At 34.8% G+C, this 27,368-nt stretch overlaps 1 protein-coding gene across 1 annotated transcript in view; it reads left to right on the plus strand.

Annotated features, from left to right (window-relative positions):
- LOC128263482 (ecdysone-induced protein 74EF-like) overlaps positions 1-27,064 on the plus strand; it is a 60,912-nt gene extending 33,848 nt beyond the window's left edge. The window contains exon 3 of the mRNA XM_052998553.1: positions 26,943-27,064. Within this exon, the coding sequence (XP_052854513.1) occupies positions 26,943-27,064 (122 nt within the window). The remainder of the gene's footprint in view (positions 1-26,942) is intronic.
- The last annotated feature ends 304 nt before the right edge of the window (positions 27,065-27,368 follow it).

A 27,368-nucleotide genomic window follows, 5' to 3' on the forward strand; every position in this document is an offset into this window, starting at 1 on the left:
GCAAAGTTCTTTTCACCAAGCAGCAAAGTGACTGACTCCCAAGCGACCCCAAAACTGGCTTAGATAATAAATTGATATTCCTGACGCACCTTTTGAGGTGAACGGTAATCGAAATGCTTTTCCATTTGCTTAGTAATCTGCGAGAAAAGAAGGTTGTCCTCGGAGAGAGCCAAAATGGTTTGGGATATGGAATAATGATGGAGATTAGATAGAAGCATGATGAAGTGCTCGTGTGTGGGCTAATAAATGGCAGTAGGTAAGCTGATTGTTGGTTGAAAGTGCACCGAAAAGTGGGTAAAGCCATGTGTTGGCAAAGATTTTCTTTAAGAAACATAAGAGTTGGGTTAGTGGGTTTTTATTGTGGGAAGAAAAAATAATAAATCCAGTTAAAAGACCCATGAAATTTCTATCTAAAAGTTTAAGCCTGAAACTTTTATAAGCCGACTAGAATAAATAATCTGAACTAAAATTAAAAAGGACTTTTAACTTTTTGTGATGATGTTTGTGAATTATTTGTGCCTATTTTAAAACTGTTAAAGGCATACCGAAATAATTCCATTGTCGTATTCTGTCTGCCTCTGCTTTTGAAATTTGTCTTTATCACGTAAAATAATTTATTGCGTCGCTGTTATAGCTATTATGACAATTTAATGACAGTCTCAAGTGACCAACGAAGTAAGTCAAAACAATTTCCCTTTCTGAATTTCCACAGCCGAGTACTTACCAAAAGACTATTACATAAAACTGCAGCAGAGCGCACTGAAATTATACCACCGAGAAAAGCCATTCATCATCTAAATATAAAGTTGTCGGGAGCGAGAGCTTTTGAGTGCATATTAAAAGTAAAATTCGTATTTCACTTTTTGTCGAATCATTGTTGGGCTATGAGTTTACTTTCTCGCATGCAGAAAAAAAACTCTTTCCCCTTTTGTACAGAGCGCCGCACCTTCTTCCACTTTTATTTATCAGAGGTATCCTCAAAGCGAAGCTCGTGCATTGAACCGCCCAAGATTTGTTCAATATCCGTGTAAGAAAATTATATATCAAGAGGTTCGATTTTGGGATACCCTTTAAAAACGCTGGTTGCCAATAAATTTTTTTAAAAGCGGTTTAGTTTCCTAAATATTATTATCCGTTATCTTATATTATTCAGAATAAAGGCATATTATATTGAAATTAAATGCAGTTTATATTTAGATCTTAATCTTAATTTTCAATGCTTTCTAAATAATAAAAATGTGTAAATTAAGAAATACAATAATGAAATATTTTTTTAACTTCGTTAATCTACGATCTGCTGGTTTAATTTTACTCGTTTTGTACAAAAGGAAGTTATTACCTGATTTTAAAAACGGGCCGTAATACTGTAATTAAGTGCAGGCTACAGCGAAAGGTACCTCATCGCCTCGCTTATTATAATAGCCAAAAGAAGGTGAAAAGCTGGGGCCTAGGAGGAAAATTGAGGCATGGAGGGTGTACGCCAAAACAAGTTGCATATACTTGAATGCGCTGCGAAAGGGAAAAGTCTGTGCTACGAGAAAAAATTCACTTGAATAGAAAGCCAGAGAAAGAAGCTCGGCTAGAAAAAAAAACTATATAAAAAAACCGCAAATAAATGTCACGAATGAAGTTTAAGAAAAGGCAAAGCAACAATTGCTAAGGGGGGACGCGAAAACCCCCTGACAAGAATAACAGTGCGGAAAATCCGCTCAGCAAAGCACAAGAAGTGGCAGAAGAGAAAAAAATTAAGAAAACTCCCAAGCGTTGGATAAGTTTTCCCAATGTGTGCACCCAAACGGTGCGGAAGGTCCCGCAGCGACTATTTGCCTGCAAATGACTTTGAAAGTGCGCATTTATTTCAATTCTTATGCTGCAGAACCTGTCGCCTGTCCACGGCACTCGGAATGCGGCCCCAACTTGCGTCAAAACTAATGAAGCGTTCAACTGCGAATCTGGTTTAACTATTTGATTAGTTCCATTCAATAAGGCCACCGATTTCGCACCACAATACCCCCGTCTTTGGGATATTGCACCTAAAGGTTCCTGCTTTTGTTTGTGTTTTTCTTCCCGACTTTCCTAGGCACCCTATTATTTTGTGATAATAGAAAGTTCATTATGGACTTTTATAGAAGTAAGTTATAATTTCATTGAATATCTTATTTATTTATACGGAAAGGCCATTCCCAAATAAGGTGCTTAGTTTAGCAAACGTACTTTTCTAATTCGGTTTTTAAATTTAATGTCACACAAATCAAACAATAAAGTTCAAATAAACAATTTACAAGTAAAGTTAAGTGAGATGATAAAAATATATGTTTTATTAGGCTGTTATAACGTCATTACTTTTTAGGTACAAATGTTTTTCTGGGCAAAGCAAAAAATATATTTGCTATACTTAATTTACCATAAATTAAAGTATTTAATTGAAACCAACTCATTAAACATATTTTCATTAATTTGTCTAAACATTTAATGCAAATATTCTTGAAAAGCAAACAACTAGGTATGTTAAAGTCGAAACCATATAAACCTACATTTATTTTAGCTTGATGTTGTTGACTTGTAAATCTTTCAAAGCTCCCGTTGCACACAGCACCATTTTTTTTTGTGAAATTGGTGTGAAATTCGCTTTTTCCCTGGGTTTTATTTCGAGAAAAAAAATTAAGTCAAGGAGGAGTTTGTTGTTATTTCTTTGGCTGTTTCAGGTGGCATACAATTTGTCTTGTTGATAAAAATTGGTTTGTTTGTAAGTGTAAATAGATTTTGAATGGCATTTGCCTAGCAATCGCAAATATTTAAAAAATAGCTGAAATACTAAGTAGACTATCAGGGAAAAAAGAAGTTGCATTTAAATGATTTAAATTTTTTGGCAGGTGTTTAGAGCTTAATTTCAAAACTATTAATTGCGTTGTACTGTTGTACCGTTTTCTGTTTTAAGCATGCCTTCAGCTCCGCCTCCAACCTAACAACCACCCTCATAGTTAAACAATTAGTGCATAAAACAAAAAAAAAAAAAATGAAAAGGAAGCGTCTTTCAGTCACGCCAAAGCTGCAAAAGGCTTCGAGCTTGGAGCTCATTATGTGAGCAGTCATGGGAAAGGAAGCAAACAAGTAAACGAACGAAAATCTCTGAAAAAATCTGGCTTTAAGAAAAACGAAGTCTTTGTTTTAAAAAACATTTTAATTGTAAGTTTAATATATCATTTTAATAAAATGCTAATTTATATTAGGGGGAAAAATGTGAATATATAAATGACTTGAAACTTGCTTTTTAATAATTTATGAATAATATATATAACAGGGGTATAAATTTTTATTTTATTTTTGTAAATTAAAAAAAAAAAACTCTATTAAGTAAAAAATTATTGTTCCAAGGCCATTTTTTTTTCAAGCAACCAACAGTTTTTGCTTCACGGTAGTTATTAAACTTAGTGAAGTAATTTCTTTGTTCACGAAAGTATGCAGCAATTTTCACTTTTAATTATAAATGCATTTTCCAGCCTTGCGTGACGCTAAGCATTCTGACCGCTAACAAACTATCCTAATTGCCTAACTGGGCTCACTGTTAAACATAAAGCTCGCTATTTAATGAAATTGGTTTAACTTCCGGGAAGTTCTTTTGATTAAAATAAACAACCTAAATACAAAAATATTGATTTGTTTTTCCCAATCATATATCTCGTTGGCAAAAGGTCAAACGAGAGCGGCAAAATTATATGGCAAATTGTGTTCTTGTTTTCATTTTTCTTCATATCTCATTTCGTTTCAGGCATAAATAAGTATTGCTCATTCAACTGTGTGCTATTTCTTTTCCTTTTTTTTTTCTGTTTATTTTTGTTAAGGCTTTGAATCAATTTGCCATTAAATAAATAATGAGCTATATTTTCGTAAATACTTTGGAGTCGAGTGAAAAGAGTTATTCCATTAAAATTTTAAAAGTTCACCTTTATTTCATTTTTTTGGAAGGCATGTATTTCAGTTATTATGGAAATAAAATGGGGTAAAATAAGAGCAATAACTTTGAGGGATATATATGTTGGGGTACAAAATGTCATAAAATATTTACGCGTAAACTCATGACACTTATTTTATTAAATGTAAAGATTTTTTTTTATTAACTTTTTGTGGGTCCGAAATGAATTGTTGTAACTTAATATTTAAAACGGCATTTAGTATTTAAATATTGCCATTATTATTTAATAAATATATTTTTTGTAAAGTTCATGCTGCGATTAAAGTTATCCTAATTCTTTAGAAATTACGCTGTTCATTTTATTTAATAGTGAACTGGTAGACATTTTCATTTAAAATAAAATGTAAATTTAAGCATACTCTTTGTAGGGAGTTAAATTCCTGGAAAATAGAAGGGTAAAACTCTTTTTGGTTTCTGGTATTCCTGGCTAAAAGCCGCCTGCAGCTGGCGCCAAAAGCGGCAGCGGGTCTTGCCATCCATCGTGATGCCGTGGCCGCTCTGACTGCCAACTAAATGTCAGTTGGAGTAACCCCCCTATTTTCCCCAACCCTTACACCCCGTCCATCATCTTGTACATGCATTTCAGCTTACATCTGCAAAATGGGAAATGCGAGCGGGGAAGATGGATGAAAACTAAGGCACGCAGCTTTCCGATGCATTTCATTGTTAAGCAAACATTTTATGCTACTGCTGCTATTAGTGACACTCGTTAGCATGTTGCCACCACGCCCCCAACGCCCGATCCGCCCCCAAGCACTGCCACGCCCCCCTGTGTGCAAATATTTTGCTTACAATATACCCGTTTACCCGACATGCATATGCATATTTTCCGAGCATTAATTTGATGCGAAGCGTCGAGCGAAAAATGTCAGCACGTTTGTCACAGGGAGAAAAGCGAAAAGCGTCCGAGAAAATGCTGGAAAATTGAAGGGAGAGGGAGAGAACCCCGATGGGAAAGTGGGCATTTTTAACTTAATTTTCATTGCATGTAAGGACTTGGTTGTGAGCTTCAAAAGGCAAGTAGAGAGGCGGAAGATCACGGTCAATTTCGGAGTAAATGTTGCACAATTGTTTTAGGAAAATTGCTGCAAAAATGGCACGTTTGGATGTGAGCTCTTTTTCACTTTTTTATTATCAATCTCGTAAGTTCTTTTTTTTATAAATGGGACATGCCCACCAAAAATTGTTAAGTGGATATGTAAAACAACACCATTAACTGGAGTGTGCAAAAAATAAATTAATTTAAATTGACGAGCCAAAAGCTCACACAACGAGTTGTTTTTTTATTATTGGCTCCAAGTTTATTTTTTCTCTATCAAACTAATCAAATTTAATTTCAACTACCACTTAATTAACGAACTATAAATCCATGAAATGCACTCTGCAATAAATCCTTTCGCTCTATATCTGCTGCAAAAACTTTTACAGCGTGACAATTGTTTTGAATTGCGTCCTCGGCATCGTAAATTGTCCACTTAAGTACTTATGACTAGTTAACAACAAGCGCTGGAAAACTAAAAAGAATATGGAAATTTTAGCGAATTTTAGCAAAACTTTGGGAGTTTGAATGGGTATGAATTCGAAGAAAATAGTTGAAATGAATTCTGTAATGCGCATATTTATAGGTATTTACTTTATTGCGTGCCTGCAATTTGGAGATTTGAAAAGTGGAAACTTTAGCATGGAATTGGAGCAAGGTCATGTCATGTTCATTTATTTTCGATGGAACACCTTGAGGCATTTAAGGCGCTTAAGATGTTGATAAGATATTTGACTTATTGCAATTTTGTTTTCATTTTTCCTTTCCCTATTTATTTTGTTTTGATATTCAATATATTTTTAGGCGATTTCGTGGGTGTGCTGGTGTTGCTTTTAAGTTGATTGCTTTCCATTTGAATGTTTTCTAAAATGAACAATTCGGCGTTAAATAGAGAGAGTTTAAATAAATGCACACAGGAAATTAAATTAGTTGTTTTTTTATTTTATGTGTGCATTTAAATGGTTGAGTTAAGTTAAGCATTTTTCGGAACAAAACAAAGCAATCAATTTGTGAAATGTATCTCTAGTACTTAGAACAAAACAAACTGTGTGTGCTTCAATTTTTATGGTCGGCTTTCGGGCGCTTCAAAATTAATGTGAGAATTTAGTATACGAACCACTGCGCTGCAGTGCCAGTTTGCCTTACTTATCTGCTATTTAGCTTAATGAATTTCCATAAAGCAGCTATTTATCTGTGACTATTTGTGGAAAATCGGGGGTAGAATTTAAAATAATTAAAATATTAGTGAATAATAAAAGTTTTTAAATTTTAAAATTTTAGTTTTTGTTGTATCGAAACTACTTATTTCTATTTCGCGTTCTGACCTTTGCATTTCAATTGCACATAAATCACAAGAGTCAACAAAATTAGTTTTTACCGCATTTAGCTGTTGGACTTTTGGCATTATTGCACCACAGCCACCATGTAATTTACCGGCAATTATTATCCGTCTTATTTTTGTTGTTGACTTTTGCTGCCAGCCAAAAATAAAATTTGTTATAATGATTTTGCTTTTTATGTTAGCCATATAAATGTGGCCAAATTATCGGTTGCGGTGAGGCAACAGAAGTTGAATGTTTTATGTGCCTAAATTATATGAAATTAATCACAATCAAATGAATTTCCAATTGAGTGAAGCTAAGTGCTGGAAATGAGTGCCACTAATGGTGATAATATGGGAATTTAATATTCTTCCGTATTCCGTAATAAATATTTTCAACACTTAGCTTATCGAATAGCTTCTTTCAAAACCTTTGCTCAGAGGTTCAAGGCTGCTTTTAGCCACAAACCAACCTCTTTTAGCCTTTAACCCACACAATTCACACCTCAAAGGTCTGACACAAGCATATATATTACGAAACGGACCCACATAGCTCATCTCATTCACACTGAATCTGAGGTCAGAGCCATCATCCTCGGGTTTCTGCTGTCGCTTCCTTCAGTTCTTTTAGAACCTGTGTAAATACATCATAAATAAATAACTGCTTCGGCTCTACTACCTGTGCACACATACAAATTTTGAGTACTTTTAACTCTTAAAGAAAGGTTTTTTTTTATGGTCAGGTTATTTTTTAGCAAGTTAAGCGAACAAAACGAAATAAAAGTAGACAAAAATTGGGAACTGAAGACTGGCTTTAAATACGACATAATTTAAAAAATATTATTCAAAAAATATTATTATTCCTTGAATGGTAAGTTATATATATATTTTTTTTTTTCATATGTGAAATTTATTGTTAAATATATATTAACTTATTATATATATAATTTTTTTTTAAGTGTAACTACTGGAATTTGTTCCTCAGCTTATCTTTCTGTTTTCCTTCCCTTTCCTCACTTAATTTTCCAGCTGTGAAAGGCTCATTTTTTTAACTCCACTTCATTAGCTGGTAGCCACGCCTGTTGGCTTAAACATTTTTTGGCCGCCTGCATTTCAGATCAACGCCTTTTGAAAAACTCATACTCATTCCGGACACGCCCATCTCGGCCTCCTTTTATCCGTCTCTTTTTTGCCTTTTGGCGGTTTGTCTGTGTGTATGTGCTCTTTTTGGGGGCTTTAAATTATAAAGTGTTAATGGCGCTTTAATAAACCGCTAATTTGCTGGTAATCTGACCCCAGTTTTTGTGTGTTTGTATGGTTTTGCATAAGTGTTGGAGCATCTGTGTGCACGTGAATGTGCGGTAGTGTTGGTTAACGATCTTTGTCTGCTATAAATCACTAAAAGCTTTTCCCTTTCCGCTTCCTTATCTGGATATCTCCACTAACCCCCTTATTCAGTGATGTGCAAGTATCTATAGAAGGTATCTAGGTACCACGCTTCTTTTGGCTAAATTGTACAATTTAATCTGAATCAGAACTTAATAAATTTGCTTTGTTTTCACGTTGAGAAAATATATTTTATATTATAAAGACTTTTGCAAAAATCGAACTGACTTTTGAATCTGTAACTCATTTTTAAGTCTTTTTTAACTAACTATACCCATAAGTTTAAAAATTTAAAGAAATTTTTTGAAAATTTGTCTTTTTTACAAAACATATATTTCAGCAAATTAAATATCTTTTTCTGCCATAGTATAATAATAAAAGGGATATTATTATTATACTATGGCAGAAAAAGACACAGTTATGGTTAATGCTGTTATTCAAACCATTCAATTTGGTGGGCGTGGCTTCATAATTGTTGCATTTTACCGCCTTTTGGTGTGGGAGGTTTAAGAGTATTTACATTGTTCTACTGCGGTTGTTGGTTGCTTGCTATAATTATTGCCATCCTTTATTTAATTGACTTTAATTTTGTGTTTTGTTTCGTACTTTGTGGGATTTAAATTCTCTCACTTTACGGCCAGTTTGGGATGGCCAAAACAGCTCCTGGCTATGTAAAGAGGCCAATTTACGACTTTGACGTGGCCAATAGTTGATTACAGTTTGACCGCCACTGAAGCACACAGCTTGGAATTAGTAATTGTTTCACAAACCTCTATGATTACAGTTTGCGATGCACTCGTTTTGAGCTGTGTAAATTAATTTTTGTTGCAGCACCTAGGGCAACATCTTATTAATTTGGATCCAAGAATTAAAATCAAAGATGGTTATTAATCCGTTGTTTATGAAAGTAAGAGAAATATTCAACAATTAGGCATTTTAAAAGCAGGTTTGTTTAACTTCAAAATTATTTTACTAATTAGAAGACCATTAAATTATAAGCTCTGTGCCGGGACCAGTAAATATTTATAACACAATTGTGTGGAAAAATTTAAGCCAAGACTCTATAGTTGAAATTACTTCCACTGCCGGCCATCATAATTTTAATTAAAGCGTCTAATTGAGACGCAAACACGTAAAAACGTCGTTATTAATGCAATTAAATGTTTTTGTTGGCAAACTTGGCTGCCAGAAACCGTCTTTAAGCGTCAAGCAATTAATTGCGCATTAAATTTATTAAATTTATATATGGGGAAAAACGTTGAATAACTTCATTGGCGAAGCCATTTTTTCATATAATTAATTATAATTACTTTCTTTTTTTGTGAGCTGGTATGGCAAACACTTTGACACATGGCCAGGAAAAATAAGGTCGCTGGGGGGGGGCTGGTAAAAATCTAATTTTTATTTGCCAACGACGGAGAAGTTTTCCACAGGCCACCTGACACACTTCACACGGCAAAAGTTTATTGGAGAAGTTTCAATTTACTCAGACTAAGTTCATTATCTAGATAACATTGCCTGACTAGCTGCAGCTCTGATTACATTTTGGACAAAACTTAACCTCAATAGCCAAAAAAAAAAAAAAAAACAAATTTGTAAAAAGCATGAGATTTAACATTATACCAAACTATGTAATATTTCAAACGAAGAACGCAAAGTCAATTGTATGATTGAAACATTATTGAAAGCAAGCAAATGTCAAGATATGTTTTCATTTTTCATTTCATTGGATTTTATGACTAAAATATAATGGAAGATAAATGTTATTTGTTAAAGCTTTGCAAACTTATTAAATTGCATTTTTTGTTTTGTCACACATATAAGTTTTCTTTTGTCTTGACTCTTTTTCTACACCATTCCACATCATTTGTCTGGCATATGTTTTAAGTCAAGGAAATTCAAATATGTACTGCTGGGCGGAGGATAAGCCGCCACCATGGAAACACCTATACTGAAATTCCACTCCCACGTGTAAGTCCTTGCCTGTCCTTCAGCTGGGTGTTTTTTTTTAGGGGTGTGGAAGGCGAAGATTCCGCATCAACGTCGTAGACGTCATCCTGGTGGCGTGCCTGCATGCAATTTGGAAGGGGCAAGCGACAGAGAAATGCACTAGAGAAAAGGAAGGGAAAGCTGCACTGCACGTCCGTTTCACTTCACACCCACCGCCCACGTGCCACATCCACCTGGCCCACCGACCTATGCCTTTTGTGCATTCCTCGTTTTGTCATGCCATTTTACCATTTCCGTAGCAAAACAAAAGTCAACTAAATCTCTTGTCACTGCGCTTCCTTCTCGAGGCTTTTGGTCAGGTCACTGGAAAAAGTGGCAAAGGGAGCGTTGAAAAGTCTCTGAAGTGGTAAAAAATTCCCAGTGTCCCTGCACATAATATTACAGTCAAAAAATTACTGAAAACAATATTTAAAGAAAAGAATATATGCACTTATAGGCTTATTTCTCTCTATTAAAATTGTTGATTTGGATGCTGGGTCCCATTTTGTAGTTTTACCTTTAAAAAGTTATTAAAATACTTCAAAAATGAACTTCAATATACAATTTAATTAAGTTTTTTTGCGTTAAGTTGTTTTGCGTTTAGTCGTTAAATTTTATTTTTAAAGAAGTTTAGTTTATTTACATCAGTGGATAAGGAGTTATAAACTTTTTTTTACCAGCCTAGTTGATGGCTGTGGTTGGGTCAAAAAAGAAGCTCATTCCTACTCAAGGTATTTTCGGCAACGACAATAAAAAAAAGGCCAGCTCTAAAGTTAAGCAGGGGCTAAAAATAATGTTTGGCCTTGACAGCTTTAAGTTAATCTGGACGAACAAGAGTGGTGAAAATATATATGGTGCGAAAGTGGGGCAAAACCAGATTGAATGCAACTAATTGAGAGTCGGCCTTTGACATCTCTTCGGGGGTAATATATCATACTTTGTAAACAGATGCTCCAGTTTCGTGTATTAAAATATAATTTTTTTGTACTTAACTGCAATTGCAGATGCCCTTTTTTAAAGCTTTAGTCTGAGAAAAGAATCAAAAGAGGAAGATAATGTTGTATAAATGAATATTTAATGTATGCATTAATTAGACTATATTTTGGAAGTGATTATATGAACTTTATTTTAATGTCCTTCAAATTGTCAATAAGCCAACCTATTAGATTTACTAAAGTTCTTGGGCCCCAGGCAGAGTATCTTAGAAGCTGTCACTAAGCTGATAAGTGGCACAAAATGGCATCTGGCATTGACATGTATGGATGCCATCGTTCTCCTATGACCCCGTTTCCCTCCATTCACCGCGTCACTTTTAGCGAGCTTACGAGGGGAGTTCCTTGAAAAGGAATCCTTCTTTGCGAAGAGAAACGCAACCGAAGACGAAGACATGTCCTGTACGTGACGCTACACTTATTTAGTTTAATATATCCCCGTTCACATACCGGGTTATACAAAAATAAAGACGAATGCACAACTGTGCTCATAAAAATAGAAATCCATATAAACAAATCAACCATTATACCGCTATAAATTATACCAAATACATCAAGGTTTATAATAATGATTTATTTCCAGCAAATATTAATAAATTTTTGGGATGCAGGTTTTGCAGCACATTTTTCAGAGTTTAGTTACCCATAAACATAAATATGTTGTCGACACTTGCAGCTTATTTATTATTTTTTACATTTTCTCTAACAACTTTTCATTTTGCTGACCGCAACTGTATATACTCATATATTGGTTTCATTCACGTGACAGCTTGAGTTGTGTTTTTTGCAGTCTTGAGAAATGCAGTTTGTTGATGATGAAACGCAGCTCGGAAGTCATGTCTGCGGCAGACGGATTTTCCTGAGAGCTCAATTTAATGATTTTGTTTTCTTGGCTGTTTTCAAGAAGAAGCTATGACCATTAAAAGTGCTTTTACGATTTCCCCCATTATGATTTTCTATAATTTTTGTAGTGCACTTGGCCAACTTAAGCGGATTGAACATCACAACAATTGTCAACCATCTTGGTCCACATTGGAGGGCATTAAAATGCGGAAAGAGCCAACGGTTATGGATTTGAATCTCACGGGCTTATCTCTTTCAATCAGCCGCCTCCTCATGTGACAACCTTTGCGATTCGCAGTCTTTCTGCACTCCCGACCACGTTGCTCTGTCATCGCTGTGGTCGTGCTTAGGCAGCTATCATAAATTGTTGCTTAAATTGCATATCGTACGAAGACATCGAGTGCCAACTTTCCACTGTCTTCACCGGTCGCATCCTCTTCTGGCAGAACATCCATCAAGATTCGGTTTTTTTTTTTGGCCAACCCAAGAGATTCAAACCAGTCACTCGATCTTGGGTGAACTTGTCAGTGGTAGCAGGTGACGCACTCTGGAGATGGAATCGATGCTGAAAGGCATACGTGGGCACTCGCTCTGAAACTCCCATCTAGATAATAGTCTTTAATAAGTGGCCTTTATATTTATTAACATATTCATTCACTTTATATATTCAAAGATTGCAAAATAATAGTTAATATGGATAACTTTATAAATGTATAACTTTATGATGATATTAATTAAATGTTATTTAATTTTAAATACTAATATGATATTTTTTTCTATAAATAAAACAATTTTATATATGGAAACTAAAAATTAGCAACGGAATTAAAATAAATAAAAGTTTAAAAACAATAAAACGATATTATGAAAAATATTTTAGTAAAAACCATATTTAGAAACATATTAAAAAATATTCAAAATTAAGGCAAAATATTATTTAGACAAGATTATCAAAACTATCGATTTTTTTTAGTCAGTTACGTAAACTATAATTTTGGCTATCTTTTATTTGCCAGCTCTAATAGAGGCCTACTCTAAGGAGAAGATGCTGCATTAGCTGCCAGCCACCTCAATCTGTGGGTGTGCAGAAAAATTGTCTGTCAGCCAGTTTGTCATTTAGTCAATTTGTCAAGCCTGTGGGTTGTTTGGCACTCCAATGCGGGCTGTCGCCTCGTCATCGTCATTATCATCATCAAGCTGTTGATTATGATCATGGGCAAACGTAGATATAATTAACATGTCAAAGTGCTGACAAACTTCAAGCCTTTTGTGCAGTTTCTTCAATTGCGGTTTCTGTGTTTTTGGCTTTTCTTGTACTGTTGGTGTTTTTTGCCGTCTGTTTTGTTTTGAAAATATGTCAAGGCAGAGATCTGACAAGAGGGTTCAACTTGTGTTGAACCGACTAAGAATAATACTGGCCGCAATCCACCCTCCAGCCTCCTCCAGAAAACGTCAAAGGTCTTGGTCTTTTTGGAATAAAGTCCGCCCACGCCTTTGGTTTATTATGTTTTTTGTTTCGTCATTTCAGGTTTTCTGCCTTGCTGAGCTTTCGGATTTTTCTAGGTTTTTCCTTTATTTTTATTTATGACAAAGGTATCGGGGAGGCTGCGTTGCTGATTGCCCACAGCCTCGGCACTTCATTTAATGAGTTTTCATTAGCACGCAAATTGATTGCGGTAGCTCGAATAATTTATTTACATATACACACATTTCGCAGAAGGCAACAAAAAAAAAATCTTTAAAAACTCTTTAAATTTAATGTTAGTTTCGCGAAAAAAAGGGTTTGGCTTTATGGCAAGCGATTTTTCAACTTTTTATGACAGCTTCTCGCACTGTTCGACTTTAAGAGGTAATCAAAACTTTAGTAATTCATTAGCGTAGACAAGACAAAATTAAAATTCACTTTCGATTTAATGTTATGGCGCTTAAGGAAGGTTGTACAGCTTCTGGTTTTATCGCCAGTAAATGCAATTGCAGTGCAATTATAAACTGGAGGTCAGATATAAAGCCAAGAAAATAATATGTCACCTAAACATTTAAAAACCCTTAAGTAAATTTAAAAATGGAAAAGGGTTTGTTTAAAAAGTTTTAACCATTAATAAAGAACATAATAATTACTCCAATAAGTTTAAAACTATAATATTCAATTGCAAACTTTATTTTATTAAAACAAAAAGAAAATATTATAATATGATGATAAAAGTTACACGTGGTTTCTCTGATCAAAAATTATTAAAGTTCTTAAATTGAAAAACTAACACTTATATGTCTTTTGAAGGCAGTTACAATTAAATTCCAAAATCTAGAAATGCATTATAAAAATTATTTCAAAAATGTTGAATAAAGAATTCCTTGCAGGGTATTTAATACCTTCAAAGGCCTAATAATTGAATTCTCGCCACCCACACTTTGATTCTCTTCTAAGCCGCCGCTCTTATACTGACCCGCTCGCTCTTATGCAACTCTGCAGCTTCTAATAGGAAATTTCTCTCCAATGTGATCTCACAGATACACAGATACAAGTACGCGGCAAGTGCGATGACGTTGGCAGTGACGTCGGCAGCGCTGCTTTACGGGTGTCTGAACCCGCGACAGAGAGCGCGAGTGAGAGAGAGCGACTTCAGTCTTCGATGGTTTTTCTTCTTTTTTTGCTGTTCCAATTGAAAACTGGAATTGGTTTCACTGGAAGCATTGGTATGCGATTTTCGGAATCACGGATGGTCAATGGAAGCCAAGAAGTACAACAACAAGTCATAATAATTGAGCACTTGATCAGCAGGAAGAAAGAGATGGAAACAAAGAGAGTTGAATAAAGAGAGAGCAAAGGAGAGGTGCAGGGAGAGAGTGATCTCAAAAATATATGCACAAAAATAAAAATAGTATTAAAATTAACTGGAACCCAAATCACTTAGATTAAGGTTATTTAAAAGTGTGTGACAAAGAGGACTTCTACGTATAAATTATACTATTATTTAAAAAAAATCACTTTTTAAATTAATTTATTCAATATATTTTTTTTTATTAAAACGCTGGTAATATTGTTTTTTTGTCATTAATATAATTTAAAACAAGAAAAAAATTCAAAAAATTGTGCGAATAGTGTTAATAGATACTCTACAAGTAATAATGATGAGTTACAGTAACACTTCGAGTTTTAGAAGTAGTTTTTGACACCTTAAAAAATATAAGTTCAATAGGAAGGATAAGTCTTTATGCACAGAGTAAGATGGCAAAAGTGGGGAGTGAGTGAGAGGGGACGAGTCACCTGTGGCTAAGGTAAATAATCTTTGTATCAAGCAAACTGAGCAGCCAACAAGTCAGCTCGCAGATACAGATACAGATGCGATTTACAAATAAAGACACATATACAATCTAAGTTAGATGCATTTGTTATTGTTGTTGTTGGCAAACAAAGAAATCAATGCACACAGAAGAGTGCTAAAAGACAAGTACATTGAAACACGAAGAGCAGAAGAAAAACACCAAAGAAAAGCCCCCTCACCATCCAACAAAAAAATCATAACAAAACAAACAACAACCTACAAAAAAGTCTCCGGTGTGTGTGAGCAAGTAACGAAAGCAAAGCACTGGAAAAATAATGATTAAGTCTCGGAAAATGTGAGTCTATGTGTGTGTGGTGTGTTAAGAAAAAAAAAGAAAAATTAGTCGATGAAGAAAAATCAACTTGGAAAAGAAAAACGCGTCGTCTTGCCGTGTATGAGAGGAAAAGAGAAGAAGGGGGGGGCAGTGGATAAAATTGGAAAAACTCGATTTATGAGTTTCAATTCTTTTTCCTTTTTTCTTGTCCACTCTTACGTGCCCGCGATGGTTTGAGTGAGTTGAATTAAAGTTGAAACTGCATACCAAAAGTAAGATGTCTAGCATATATTATATTTTTATATTTTTTAACGTCTTAATATAAAAAAGAACAATTTGTTTGTTTGATCGGTTTTAATAAAATTATACATAACGAAATATTTACAAAATTTATAATACAAAAAAACTACAACTATTTTTTCCATTTTTGTTCTTGAGTTTTTTTTTAAATTATTTGAAAAGTTTGAATTTTTTGCTGGATCTATCCAATCAGATATTCGCAATAAATTGTAATGTCCGAACTTCGAATTGCTGGCGATCCAATCGAGTTGCAAACATCAAACAAACGTCATGGGGCGAAGATGGAAAACAGGCTGTCCCGTGAAAGATACATCACCTATATCTGTGTATTCGTCTAGCTGTGTGTGTGTGCCTGAAATTTGCGCAATATTCGAGTGGATCCTATATTCGTCGGGTTTGCGGAGAAAAAAACCACAACTTGATCTCGCCAGCAAGTTGAGCGATTTACACCGCTAGACTGTGCAGTCTTCTCCCATTTATTAACATCGGAATCCATAAAAAATCACTTTTAATAAATTTTGTCATAAAAATCGCATTCCCCTCACCTACTGTATGAATATTCGTAAAATATGTATAAAAGTCGGTATATGGTAAGTGCATAAATCTCTGGCCCAGTCTCTGTCCGTGTGCCATAACAATAAAAATAAATCGCTTACGATAGACAACTGGGAAATCCCCCAAAAGAAAACAACAACAAGTTTGAGAGCAAAAGCGCAAAATAAAAGAAAACAAACAAGGCGAAAAGAGTATGAAGAAATAATCGGCAAGAATTCAGCTGCAACTGTTGCACACCTTGTTCGGTTCTGGGCTCATCGCGCCCAAGGTCCTACGACAATCCCCCAGCACAGATTTGCTTCAACGGGGGCAACAGGGGGTTAAGCCGTAAGTCGAAGTTTCTGGCGGGAAGGGGAGTTAAGCGGGGGTTTAGTAAGCAAACAGCTGGAAAAAAAATTCACAACAACAGAAACATCCTTTGTGGAAAGCAGATAAGGTTTTTTTACGCAGACCACTGCTTAAAGTACAGTAAAAAATGTTCAGTTTTAAATCACTAAATATATCTTTTATATATCGAATTAACGTTTCATAAATCACTTAGAAATCACTTTAAAAATATGCAACAACATATTTTAAATATGAAACTGAAACAGATAGTTGACGTATAACTTTTATTAATTTTCACAATAAAATCGGCCCGAAAATACAAACCAAGTTTTAAACGCAGCTTTTTAAAGAACTAAGCCACAGGACTTTAAGTATATACCATTTCGAAATTGGATGCTTGAAAGAAAAGTTATAAACTTAAAACTGCAGGTTTTAGGTCACTTTTCTGAAAATATATTTTTCGGAAATTAATTAAGGAGTTTTATCGTAGAAATAATTACTTAAAATTTAAAAACAAAATTTAAATGCAGATTTTAAAATGCTTAGGCCGCAAGACTTTAGAAATATACCACTTTGACATCAGATGCCTGAAAGAATAGTTATGAATTTAAAACTGCTGGTTTTTGGTCACTTTTCTGCATAGACGATTTTTTCGGAGATTAAGAAAGGGGTTGCATCATAAAAATTGCGAAAAATCGATCCGAAATTACAAATCAAGTTTTAAACGCAGATTTTTAGAGAACAAAGCCACAAGACTTTTAAGACATAGCACTCCGAAATCTGATGCTTGAATGAAATGTTATAGAATTAACACTGTAGGTTTTTGGTCACTTTTCTGGAATGATATTTTTCGGAAATTAATTAGGGAGTTTTTATCTTAAAAATAAATACTTCAATTTTTTAAACAAAATTTAAATGCAGACTTTTAAATGCTTAAGCCACAAGACTTTAGAGATATGCCACTTTGACATCCGATGCCTGAAAGAAAAGTTATGGATTTTAAACTGCAGGCTTCTGGTCACTTTTCTGCATAGACGATTTTTTCGGAGATTAAGAAAGGGGTTGCATCATAAAAATTGCGAAAAATCGATCCGAAATTACAAATCAAGTTTTAAACGCAGATTTTTAGAGAACAAAGCCACAAGACTTTTAAGACATAGCACTCCGAAATCTGATGCTTGAATGAAATGTTATAGAATTAACACTGTAGGTTTTTGGTCACTTTTCTGGAATGATATTTTTCGGAATTTAATTAGGGAGTTTTTATCGTAAAAATAAATACTTCAATTTTTTAAACAAAATTTAAATGCAGACTTTTAAATGCTTAAGCCACAAGACTTTAGAGATATGCCACTTTGACATCCGATGCCTGAAAGAAAAGTTATGGATTTTAAACTGCAGGCTTCTGGTCACTTTTCTGCATAGACGATTTTTTCGGAGATTAAGAAAGGGGTTGCATCATAAAAATTGCGAAAAATCGATCCGAAATTACAAATCAAGTTTTAAACGCAGATTTTTAGAGAACAAAGCCACAAGACTTTTAAGACATAGCACTCCGAAATCTGATGCTTGAATGAAATGTTATAGAATTAACACTGTAGGTTTTTGGTCACTTTTCTGGAATGATATTTTTCGGAAATTAATTAGGGAGTTTTTATCGTAAAAATAAATACTTCAATTTTTTAAACAAAATTTAAATGCAGACTTTTAAATGCTTAAGCCACAAGACTTTAGAGATATGCCACTTTGACATCCGATGCCTGAAAGAAAAGTTATGGATTTTAAACTGCAGGCTTCTGGTCACTTTTCTGCATAGACGATTTTTTCGGAGATTAAGAAAGGGGTTGCATCATAAAAATTGCGAAAAATCGATCCGAAATTACAAATCAAGTTTTAAACGCAGGTTTTTAGAGAACTATACCACAGAATTTTTAAGATATACCATTTCGAAATTGGATGCTTGAAATAAAAGTTACAGACTTAAAACTGAAGGTTTTGGGTCACTTTTCTGGAATCGTAGAAATAACAACTTAAAATTTAAAAACAAAATTTAAATGCAGATTTTTAAATGCCTAAGCCACAAGACTTAAAAGATTTACCACTTTGACATTAGATGCCTGAAAAAAAAGTTATGGATTTAAAACTCCAGCTTTTGGGTCACTTTTCTGCATAGACGATTTTTAAGAAAGGCGTTAGAAAACACATTTATAAAGGATTTTAAAACCCTATTGGTTTCTGTGTCACCCCGAATGTTTAGTAAATTTTTTCGAATTTAAGTTAAATACAATTTTTCACAGCATACTTTGGCAAATTTTTTAAGTGATTTGAAATCACCAGAGATTTTTAGAACTTAATGTTTTTTTTATCCAATAGCTTTTGGAATAGAAGCTCTATTAAAGCGATTCCAACAAATCCTATACTGCACGTTAAAAAAATCGGCAGAGGCGAAGAAGATGCACCGCAGCTTGCAATAAAATGAACGAAACTTCAAGGGGAGAGAGCGGGCTATATATCGCATATATACATATAGATCGAGTGTTTCTGCGAGACATTGGGGAAGGGGCGCGAGACAAAGGAAACTTTTCAACAGCTTGCGAAACGGGCGAGAAACGTGAGCTAAGCCGAGGAAAAATATGCAATTTGCAGCGGCTGCGACTACCACCACATAGAAAATTTCGCACACCAGCGCCACCGGGCCGTATCTGTGTGCACGTGTGTGTGTGGGTCACAAACTTCTACCTACGAAGTGCAAGATGCAACAGCGCCGGATGGACGGATTGGATGGGTTGGCGATACTGCGGCGCTGCCTTGAAGAAGATGCTGCTAGAACGCGACCCCCTTTTGAGTTCTTTCCCTTTTTGCCTTGGCTTCGGAGTGCACACTGTGAAAAACAGGGTATTAATACTTGCGAAATTTTGAAAATTGTTTTAGAATTTACAATTAAGATTTTTAATAACTTGAAACTCGATTTTTAATATTCCTTCAGCTTCATCTTATTTGCAACTTATTCTTATTTCAAATGAAAAGATATATTTCTTTTTTATATATATTAATTTTAATTAAATTTAATATAAACGACTAAATTGAAGTTACTTATTAAATCTACTTTTACAAAATGTTTTCTTTTTTTTACTTCTTCTTGTACATTGTTAAATAATTTGGTATAAGCAATTGTGATTTTTTTATAAGAAGAACATGCTGGACAATCAATTTATTTATTGCTTTAATCTATAGCCAATTCCCAGGGTCAAGTAGATAAATTTTATGGGTTTGTTTATTTATTTATGAGTGTCAAGTATATACACTTTAAGTGTTTGTTTATATACGAAAGCTATAAACTAAAATGTTTATAACTTGGAATGTGGGTTACTATTTTTTTTTAGTGTGCCTCTGGTTTTCTCAGTGATCCAAAGGTGAAAGACAAAACAAAACAAAACATTAATTGCATATGGCAAGACAATCCGAGTATGCTGAGAAGGGGGATAGGTGGATGGGCCTTGCGGTTGCATTCGTGACGACGATGATAAGACCCCTAATGATGATGCCGACTTGTGGAGGAGACTTTACTCTATCTCAATATCTACCTGCCTGTCTCTCTTTTTTTATCGCCCCTTCTCTTTCCCTTTTTAAGTTGGAATTTTTGTGCACCGAAAAAAACTTCATTAGAAATTATTTAAAAAATATACTAATGAATAATGAAAGTTCACATTGATTTATCTTGTATGTCTTTTAGGCATACCTGTTAATTTATACTACTTTTAGAATAATATGGACCATTAAGAGACCTAGTAGACAGTATTTTTTTTCTGTTTGTCTGATTGGGGCAACTTGCCTTCATTTCGCCTTGTTTTGTTTCGTTTGTCTGACTGTGACATGAAAAATTAACGCAACATGTCGACGGCGACTATGGTGAAAGTTGTGAGCTGCAATCGTAGCGCATGCTTTTCAAGGTCTTTCCTTAGGTGTTGTTCCTCACCCGCCACGCCTCCTTTGCCCCTTTACCCGAGTTTTCCGCATTTTCCAACGCTTCTTTCCCCATCCTTGCGTTTGGGCTCCTCGAGCGATTTGCGGTTAGTGCAACTTGTGGCTGGAGCGTCAAGGGTTTGTATCTCAGACAATTTTGATTGAAATTTTGTGTGTCTGATACGGAGGCGATACATTGAGGGGAAATCGATTACAAATTGGAGCACGCTCCACTTGCAATCAGTTGAAGGTTTTTAAGAGGCGGCTAAATTGGGTTACTGATATCCCAATTGTGTTTAAACGCAACTCTTAACATTCCGCACCAATTAATGGTTGTTTAATCTTGATAAGCCGATAATATCATTTCATTGTCAGGGTTTCTTAAAATTTTGCATGGGTAAATATTTTATTTTATTCACTTCTTTATTTATTTGGCTTTAGATTTTTTTCAGAAAAAGTCCTACGGTTTTAAAGAACAAAAATAAATAAATAAAATAGCATTCATGTTCAAATAAATAAAATCTTATGGCAGTGTACACTGTAAAATAAATAAAAAGTACTTGTAAGTATATTTGTATAACACAAAATCTTTTAAATGTCTACGTTTCGACACAGCAAAAGAAAAAAAAAGTTTTTTTAAACCTTTTCCAATACATAAGCTACAATTTCTATCTTTAAAAGAACTCTCTACTAAATTTAAATTTATTGTGTATTTTATTTTGTAAAAAAAATACTAAATTTGGTTTATTAAACAATTACAACGGTATAGGTTGTTTCTTCTTTGAAGAATAATTCAATATCTATAGCAGATTGCAATGCAATATCCAATCTGACATTAAATGCTAATTTCCTGACTTTTGGGACACCGCCTGATAATGAATGTGTCGATTCCCAAGTCATTCGTTTTGCAAATCTCTGCCATTGCAGATTTTCCAATTTCACCTTTCGAGTGCAGAGCTCTCATTTCCATATTCCGACACTGTAGTAGTCTCCAAAAAAACCAAAACCCCAAAACGAAACCAAACCAAGTTCCACCAGCCTAATTTTTCCTTCCAGAAAAATGGCTCCAATTGCTAATCACGCTCAATCGAAAACCAGAGCCGAAATCCAAATCGTTAGCAATGCCAATTTCGCTCAGACACTTCGCACAATCGGAATCCGGAGATAAAAACCCCGATTTTCATTTCGATTTCCATTACCATTAGCATTTCCCTGCCATTCCCATTCCCATTCCCATTCCCGTTTTCATTGTCCGATTTTCAGTGGCTGACGCATGTCAACACACCCGGGCAAAAGTGCAACAGCAACCTGCAACTAGCAACTTGCAACTAGCAACTGGCAACAACAATTTGCACAACATCACTCGACGAACGAGCAGCGAAAATTAAATCATTAAAATTGCGACACTAAAAAATGCCAATTAAACAGCAATGGGAATTTTCGCAGTGCCAAAACAAGAAATTACAGATTACGCGAAAAATGTCAAAAAATCAACAAGCCGCGAAAAGCGAGGGAGAAACCGAAGAAGAAGAAGAAGAAGACGGAACCGAGTCGAGGAAAGCCACAAATTAGATGTTGAAAGATATACACGAAACTCCTCCAATTGCACCTAAACTTGGGGATAGAAAAAATCGAGGGGAACTTGTCGGCTTGACGGCGAAAACAATGTTAACGAAAAATAGCATTTAAGGAGAAAGTGCGCATACCAAAAGCCAAAGTTTTACAGTCTAACAATTACAGCATGATGACGTTAACGTCGACGACGATGATGATGACGATGATGAAGATTGTGGTGAAAAACCAGAAAGAAAGAAAGGCCTGCTAAGTTCGAGTTGCACAGATACTCTATAGGGAAGTGGTTGGAATATTGCCATGATAAAATTTAACAAGCAAACTTGCCGATTTATTATAAAAATATATATAAATAAAATTGAGTACTTTCCGAAACTGTAAACATTCGTATGTATTTATCTTACGACCTTTCTGTAAAAAATGGTAATTATAATTGCAAAATTCTTCTTTGCTCCTTCTAATCATTATTCAAATTTAAAAACAATAAAAATTGCCTATAAATAAGGTTTTAAGCCCATTAGTTTGATTAGTTTGTTATATATTTTTTTATAATTTTAAGCCTCGCAACGGCTTTAAGATCAAGCACACAGTTTTTGCAACTCACAAAAAGCATGCTAAAATATAGTTTGTTTTTCTAGTGATAATGACTGATTTAATGCTAAGTTCCCATATATTATTAATTTTCTCTGTGGTATCTTTTCGATCTTCACGCTTAAAACGTTATTTTGCACTCGGTGTGTAGTATATTTTTTATATGCTTTATTTGGACGAATATCCTGCTATGTAATTTAAAGATTTTAATTAAGTGAATTAAATTTACTTGCTTAATGGGCGTAAGTTATTGGGAATCGTTTAAATGTGGTTAGTAATAAAGTAAAAATTATGTTTTATTTTAATTGTTTTGATTTAAAGCAGCAATATTGGAATGCGACTAAATACGTCCGAAATTCAAACAAACCCAGGGTATTCTGTCAAAGTCTTAAGCCTGGGTATAAAGTCCACTATCATTACGAATTAAGGCAGTAGACGAGGAAGACAGTCGACTTGCGTTGGTCAAAAGGGGAAAAGATGAAGCTGCGGCCGCAAGAGAAGTAGCCAAAGGAGGAGGAGGAACACGTTTAAATGAGGTAAAATCCGCCTCGGGCTTATGAAAAAAAAGAGAGTGGAGACGGCCAGGCAGAAACGGCAGCTAAAAATATCCAAGATGCATCTGTCAGATACAAAAACGAGTACACCTAACCGATTCAAAGGCAGGAATTCCGCGTATTTCCCGTCTCCCGCCAAATGGAGTGACACTGAAGAGATGCAGTTCAACGACCACCAATGCTAACTAACAAACAGATACAAAATAAGCAGATTCAAACACTCGGATACGTCTTATTATGAGTGATAACCAATTGACACTCGACCAGGACTCCTCCTCTGGCAGCCTCAGCTCAACTTTAATTAAAACAAGTCCGGCTGGCATAAGGCGAATAAAACGGAGATGAAGACGGATCTGTAACCGATATCCAAGGGCTGCGGAAAAAACCCGATCTTCGCCTCATGACGATTTCTGCAACGTTTTAATTGTCCCACTTTTTACTGGCTTGCAGTGACTGAAGCTCGGACCTTGAAAAGTGTTCATGCCCTTCCATCGCTCGATATAGCGAATAAATATACGGGTACTCGTAATAAAAACGAGTTCAGACTCGAAGGGGAGAACCCAAGAAGTGGCACTGATTCGATTTCTTCTGGTTGTCTAGGAGACTTCCTTTTAAAGTGTCAAACTGGACAGTTTTTAATTTAAAAGTGTTCTACTGATGGATTTGAAAATAAATGTCAAAAACCTAGTAGTGAAAACTGTATTATTTTCTCAAGATTCTAAAGAGGACCAATTGGTTTTAGTATTTAATTTTTTTAAAAAAGCTAGCTAATACAATCTTTCTATTCAAATTTCAGTGTATTAAATAAGTTGTAATTTATATATATTTTTAATTAGTCTATTGAAAACTTTTAGAAAAACAATTTAAATATTTACCTTCTGGGAAACAAAAAATTTCTGAACTTAAGAGCACACATTAAATTGTTTACGTCTAAAATAGTTTAAAAAGTTTAATTTAAATAATACGCAATCATTTTTGTGTCTATGCCCTATAAAATCACACAATCCATGCCAATAAATAAAATTTGAGTAATAATGCTTGAAGTTTGAGGAAAACCATATAATATCTAACCGACAAATTTTTTACCCCTTATATTTGACTTTTCAAAGTAAAACCATTTCCCCACCAACAAACCCGCAATAAAACGCCCCAAAAACACTTTACGGCTTAGTTGAATGAGACAGGACGAGTCGAAGAACTAGAATAACAACAAGAACATTTGATGTGTGCTAAAACTTTAAAAACTTCGAATTGCTGGGTGGTTTGAGGGATTGGGGAGGGTAGACCACCAACATTCCATCAAAATATGTGGCACAAGCCGATTCAACGAACCATCTCTAACTCAACTCAAGCCAATGGGATAGATGGTGCAGTTTTGTTTGGTTTTGTTTGGATTCGGTTAGTTGCAGAGCTTACACTGGAACTAGAACTTATTTTGATTAGTACTTTGAAGAATACTTTTCTTAAATCCCTTTATCTAACAACCAACTTTTAGGTTTGGCAATAGTTTATTTATAAAATAAACACTGAGTATTTAAAATAAAAATTTAAAAATTATATTAAGTATCTATATGAAAAACAATAATTTATTTTATGCAAAAAAAAAAAACGTCTACAATGCATCAAAAAATAAAATAAGTTCAGCAAACTTTTCTATGCTTAAGCTCTTGATTAAAAACCTGAAACCAGAAAGTGCTACTCTTTTTAATATATATTTAAATTTTACAAAAGCTTCTAGAAAAAGACAAGTTATCAAGATTTCTGTTGACACTTTTCTCCAGTACATGTGTGAGTTGCTGACTTTCTGTGAGCAGTTTCAGTGCAATATCTCAAACGCAACGAACGAGGACGGGCGAGCGACATGAATGGCAGCACTTGCTTTGGGTTGTCTTCAACTAGAACTTGGTGGTGAGGTGTGGTGCGAGGGAAGCGGGCACCACCCACTTTTTGAAATCCCACTAAGCTGCAAACATCAAATGCAATTCAAATTGAAATCTTTACAATGCATACCAGTAGTAGCATTTTTGGGTTTTTTTTTCACAGCGCACTCTCTGTCTTTTTGTTGTGAATGTGAAAAGAGGTAGAAGCAAACCACAGCAGTGGAAGATAAAACCAGAAAAATCCAAGCAGAACTGCATCAGTTGAGGTAGCCCCGAACAAAGAATATCGGGTAATATTCCTATTATTTATCAAAATAAAAGAAGCATACATTTGGGGAAAGACAACTTTGGTGATTTGTATGTGGAATTTCATATATATATTCATACAATCTCATCTCTGTCTTAAAATCTATTTAAAGCACGTATAACTTAAATGTGTAAATTAAATAAAGTGTTTCCTAAAGAGATGTATCCCACATTTCTATTTATACAGACTCTTGTTTTACTATTCTTTCTGTACAATTACAGGGTATGTAAAAATGGAAGCCAGTTGAAAGAAAACTAGAAAAGACAGAGAGCCAGCGATTGGATGTCGCCCCAGAGGCAAAAGCAGCAGTCACAAAAGAATCTTGAACTCGAAATGGGTCCGGTACAGATACAGATGCACTTTCAGATACAAGCGCATAGCCACCCGCTTGGCCACACAGATACTTTAATATCTGGCCAGACTAGTTTCAAATGCCATTTTTATATAGATAGTCTGCATTGCATTTCCAAAGATTCTAACTCCCCTTGTTTTTGCACTCAAAACATTTATGGCCTGATAACAGCGACAGAACGGCACCAACAACCACAACGTTGACATAGATACGTTTATTGAATTGGGTTAAGTTAAGTTGCTTCCCCTTGTCTTCATCTGTACTGCTTTTTATTTTGGTTTTCCTGCCTGCGAGGCAAACGTTTTTCTTTCCTATTGAGACGATGAGAGATTGGCTCGGAAAAGGATGCGATTACTTTGATTTCCGTTCGAGGGTATCAGAGTTTGTCTGACCTTGATCTTTGTTGAATTCATTTTTTTATACTAATGCTCTTCTCTTTGCATTTCATTTCAGGTGAGTGTCTATAGTTTTGTTCTTTCACTACATCCATCGAAGACGATAATCTAGCGGTTATTTGGCCTTTGACAAATTCATGTATTCATAATGGGTAAGATGTCAATTTTTACTTCTTAATATGTATGCAGATATTAAGATGCCTTATAAAACAAGAACTTCAGTATACTAAAGTTCGAGTTTACTTTATAAGGGGTAAATTTAATTTTTGTGTTTAAATTTAATTGCTAACTTTCACACGCAAAGTTATCCTAAAACATCATTTTCTGTATACTTAACCCAAATACTTACCATTTACATTTCAGAGTATTTTATTTACTTTACTTGTTGGTTGTTTGCGTTTTGAACTTCATGTTGATCCCTGGGATTCGTTGCACTAGCCAATCCTTTGATAAGATCTACATTTACAGAAATTAGCTCAAATTGTTTCAAATGCCACACAGCTAAAAAAAAAATAAAAACAGCAACTGGAAAATCCCCCACACAGATGCTGCGCCTCAAATTGCAATTCCCATTGCCATTTCTTTTTTTTATCTAGTTACACGCAACTTCTTCTCCCTCTTTTTCTCTCTGTCTCTTTCTCTGTCTAAAGTGGCCAGTTTTGGATTTGTTCCATTGGTACACTAAAAAAAAATCATAAAAATATTAACAAAATTAATTTAAGTTTTAGAATCCTAAGTCATTGAAATTTTAAGTTAAACTATAAACTGAATTGATACCTTTTATGAGAAACAATGTATGTAATAAAAATATTTTAAAAATGCAGTTTAAGTGTCAACACTTTTGTCAATAATAAAAAGGATTAATAAAGAAATTGGAATATTAATTAAAATAAATAATTGTTAAATTATGTTCGAATAAATCTCGACCATCAACATGTCAATAACTTAAAGATCACTAACTCCTAGTTTAAAAGCAAATTTTAAATTTGGAAACTGTTTTTTTCAGATTCGGGATCAATAATTTATTTGCTAATTCGTTTCTCCCTGTGCACCTCCTACTACCCCCTTAAATCGCCACCCCCTAGCCTGCTATTCGGAACAAGTTGCAAGTCGCCGCCGCATCGCTAACAAAGCCACTCGACAACTGCAAAAATGTGGCCAGGCGAAGTGTTGATGATGGCGGGGAAGGTTTCTTTTTTTCCGAAGGGGGTTTTCTGTTTTCATTGGGGGGGAGGGTCTGCGGACAGGGGGTGGTGATGCTGCTGCAGAAGAGAGAGCGGCAGATTGGCTAACTGGCAATTTGAAGACTCCGGCAAGGCGACCAGTTGCAGAACTGCTACTGATGCTGGATGCCGAATGTCGAATGCTGCCTTCTCGCATGACAAGTGGCCCGCAACTAAATCGTTGCAACAGCAACAAGTACACTATAAAA

This window comes from Drosophila gunungcola, unplaced genomic scaffold, assembly GCF_025200985.1.
Source record: "Drosophila gunungcola strain Sukarami unplaced genomic scaffold, Dgunungcola_SK_2 000001F, whole genome shotgun sequence".
Lineage (NCBI taxonomy): Eukaryota > Metazoa > Arthropoda > Insecta > Diptera > Drosophilidae > Drosophila > Drosophila gunungcola.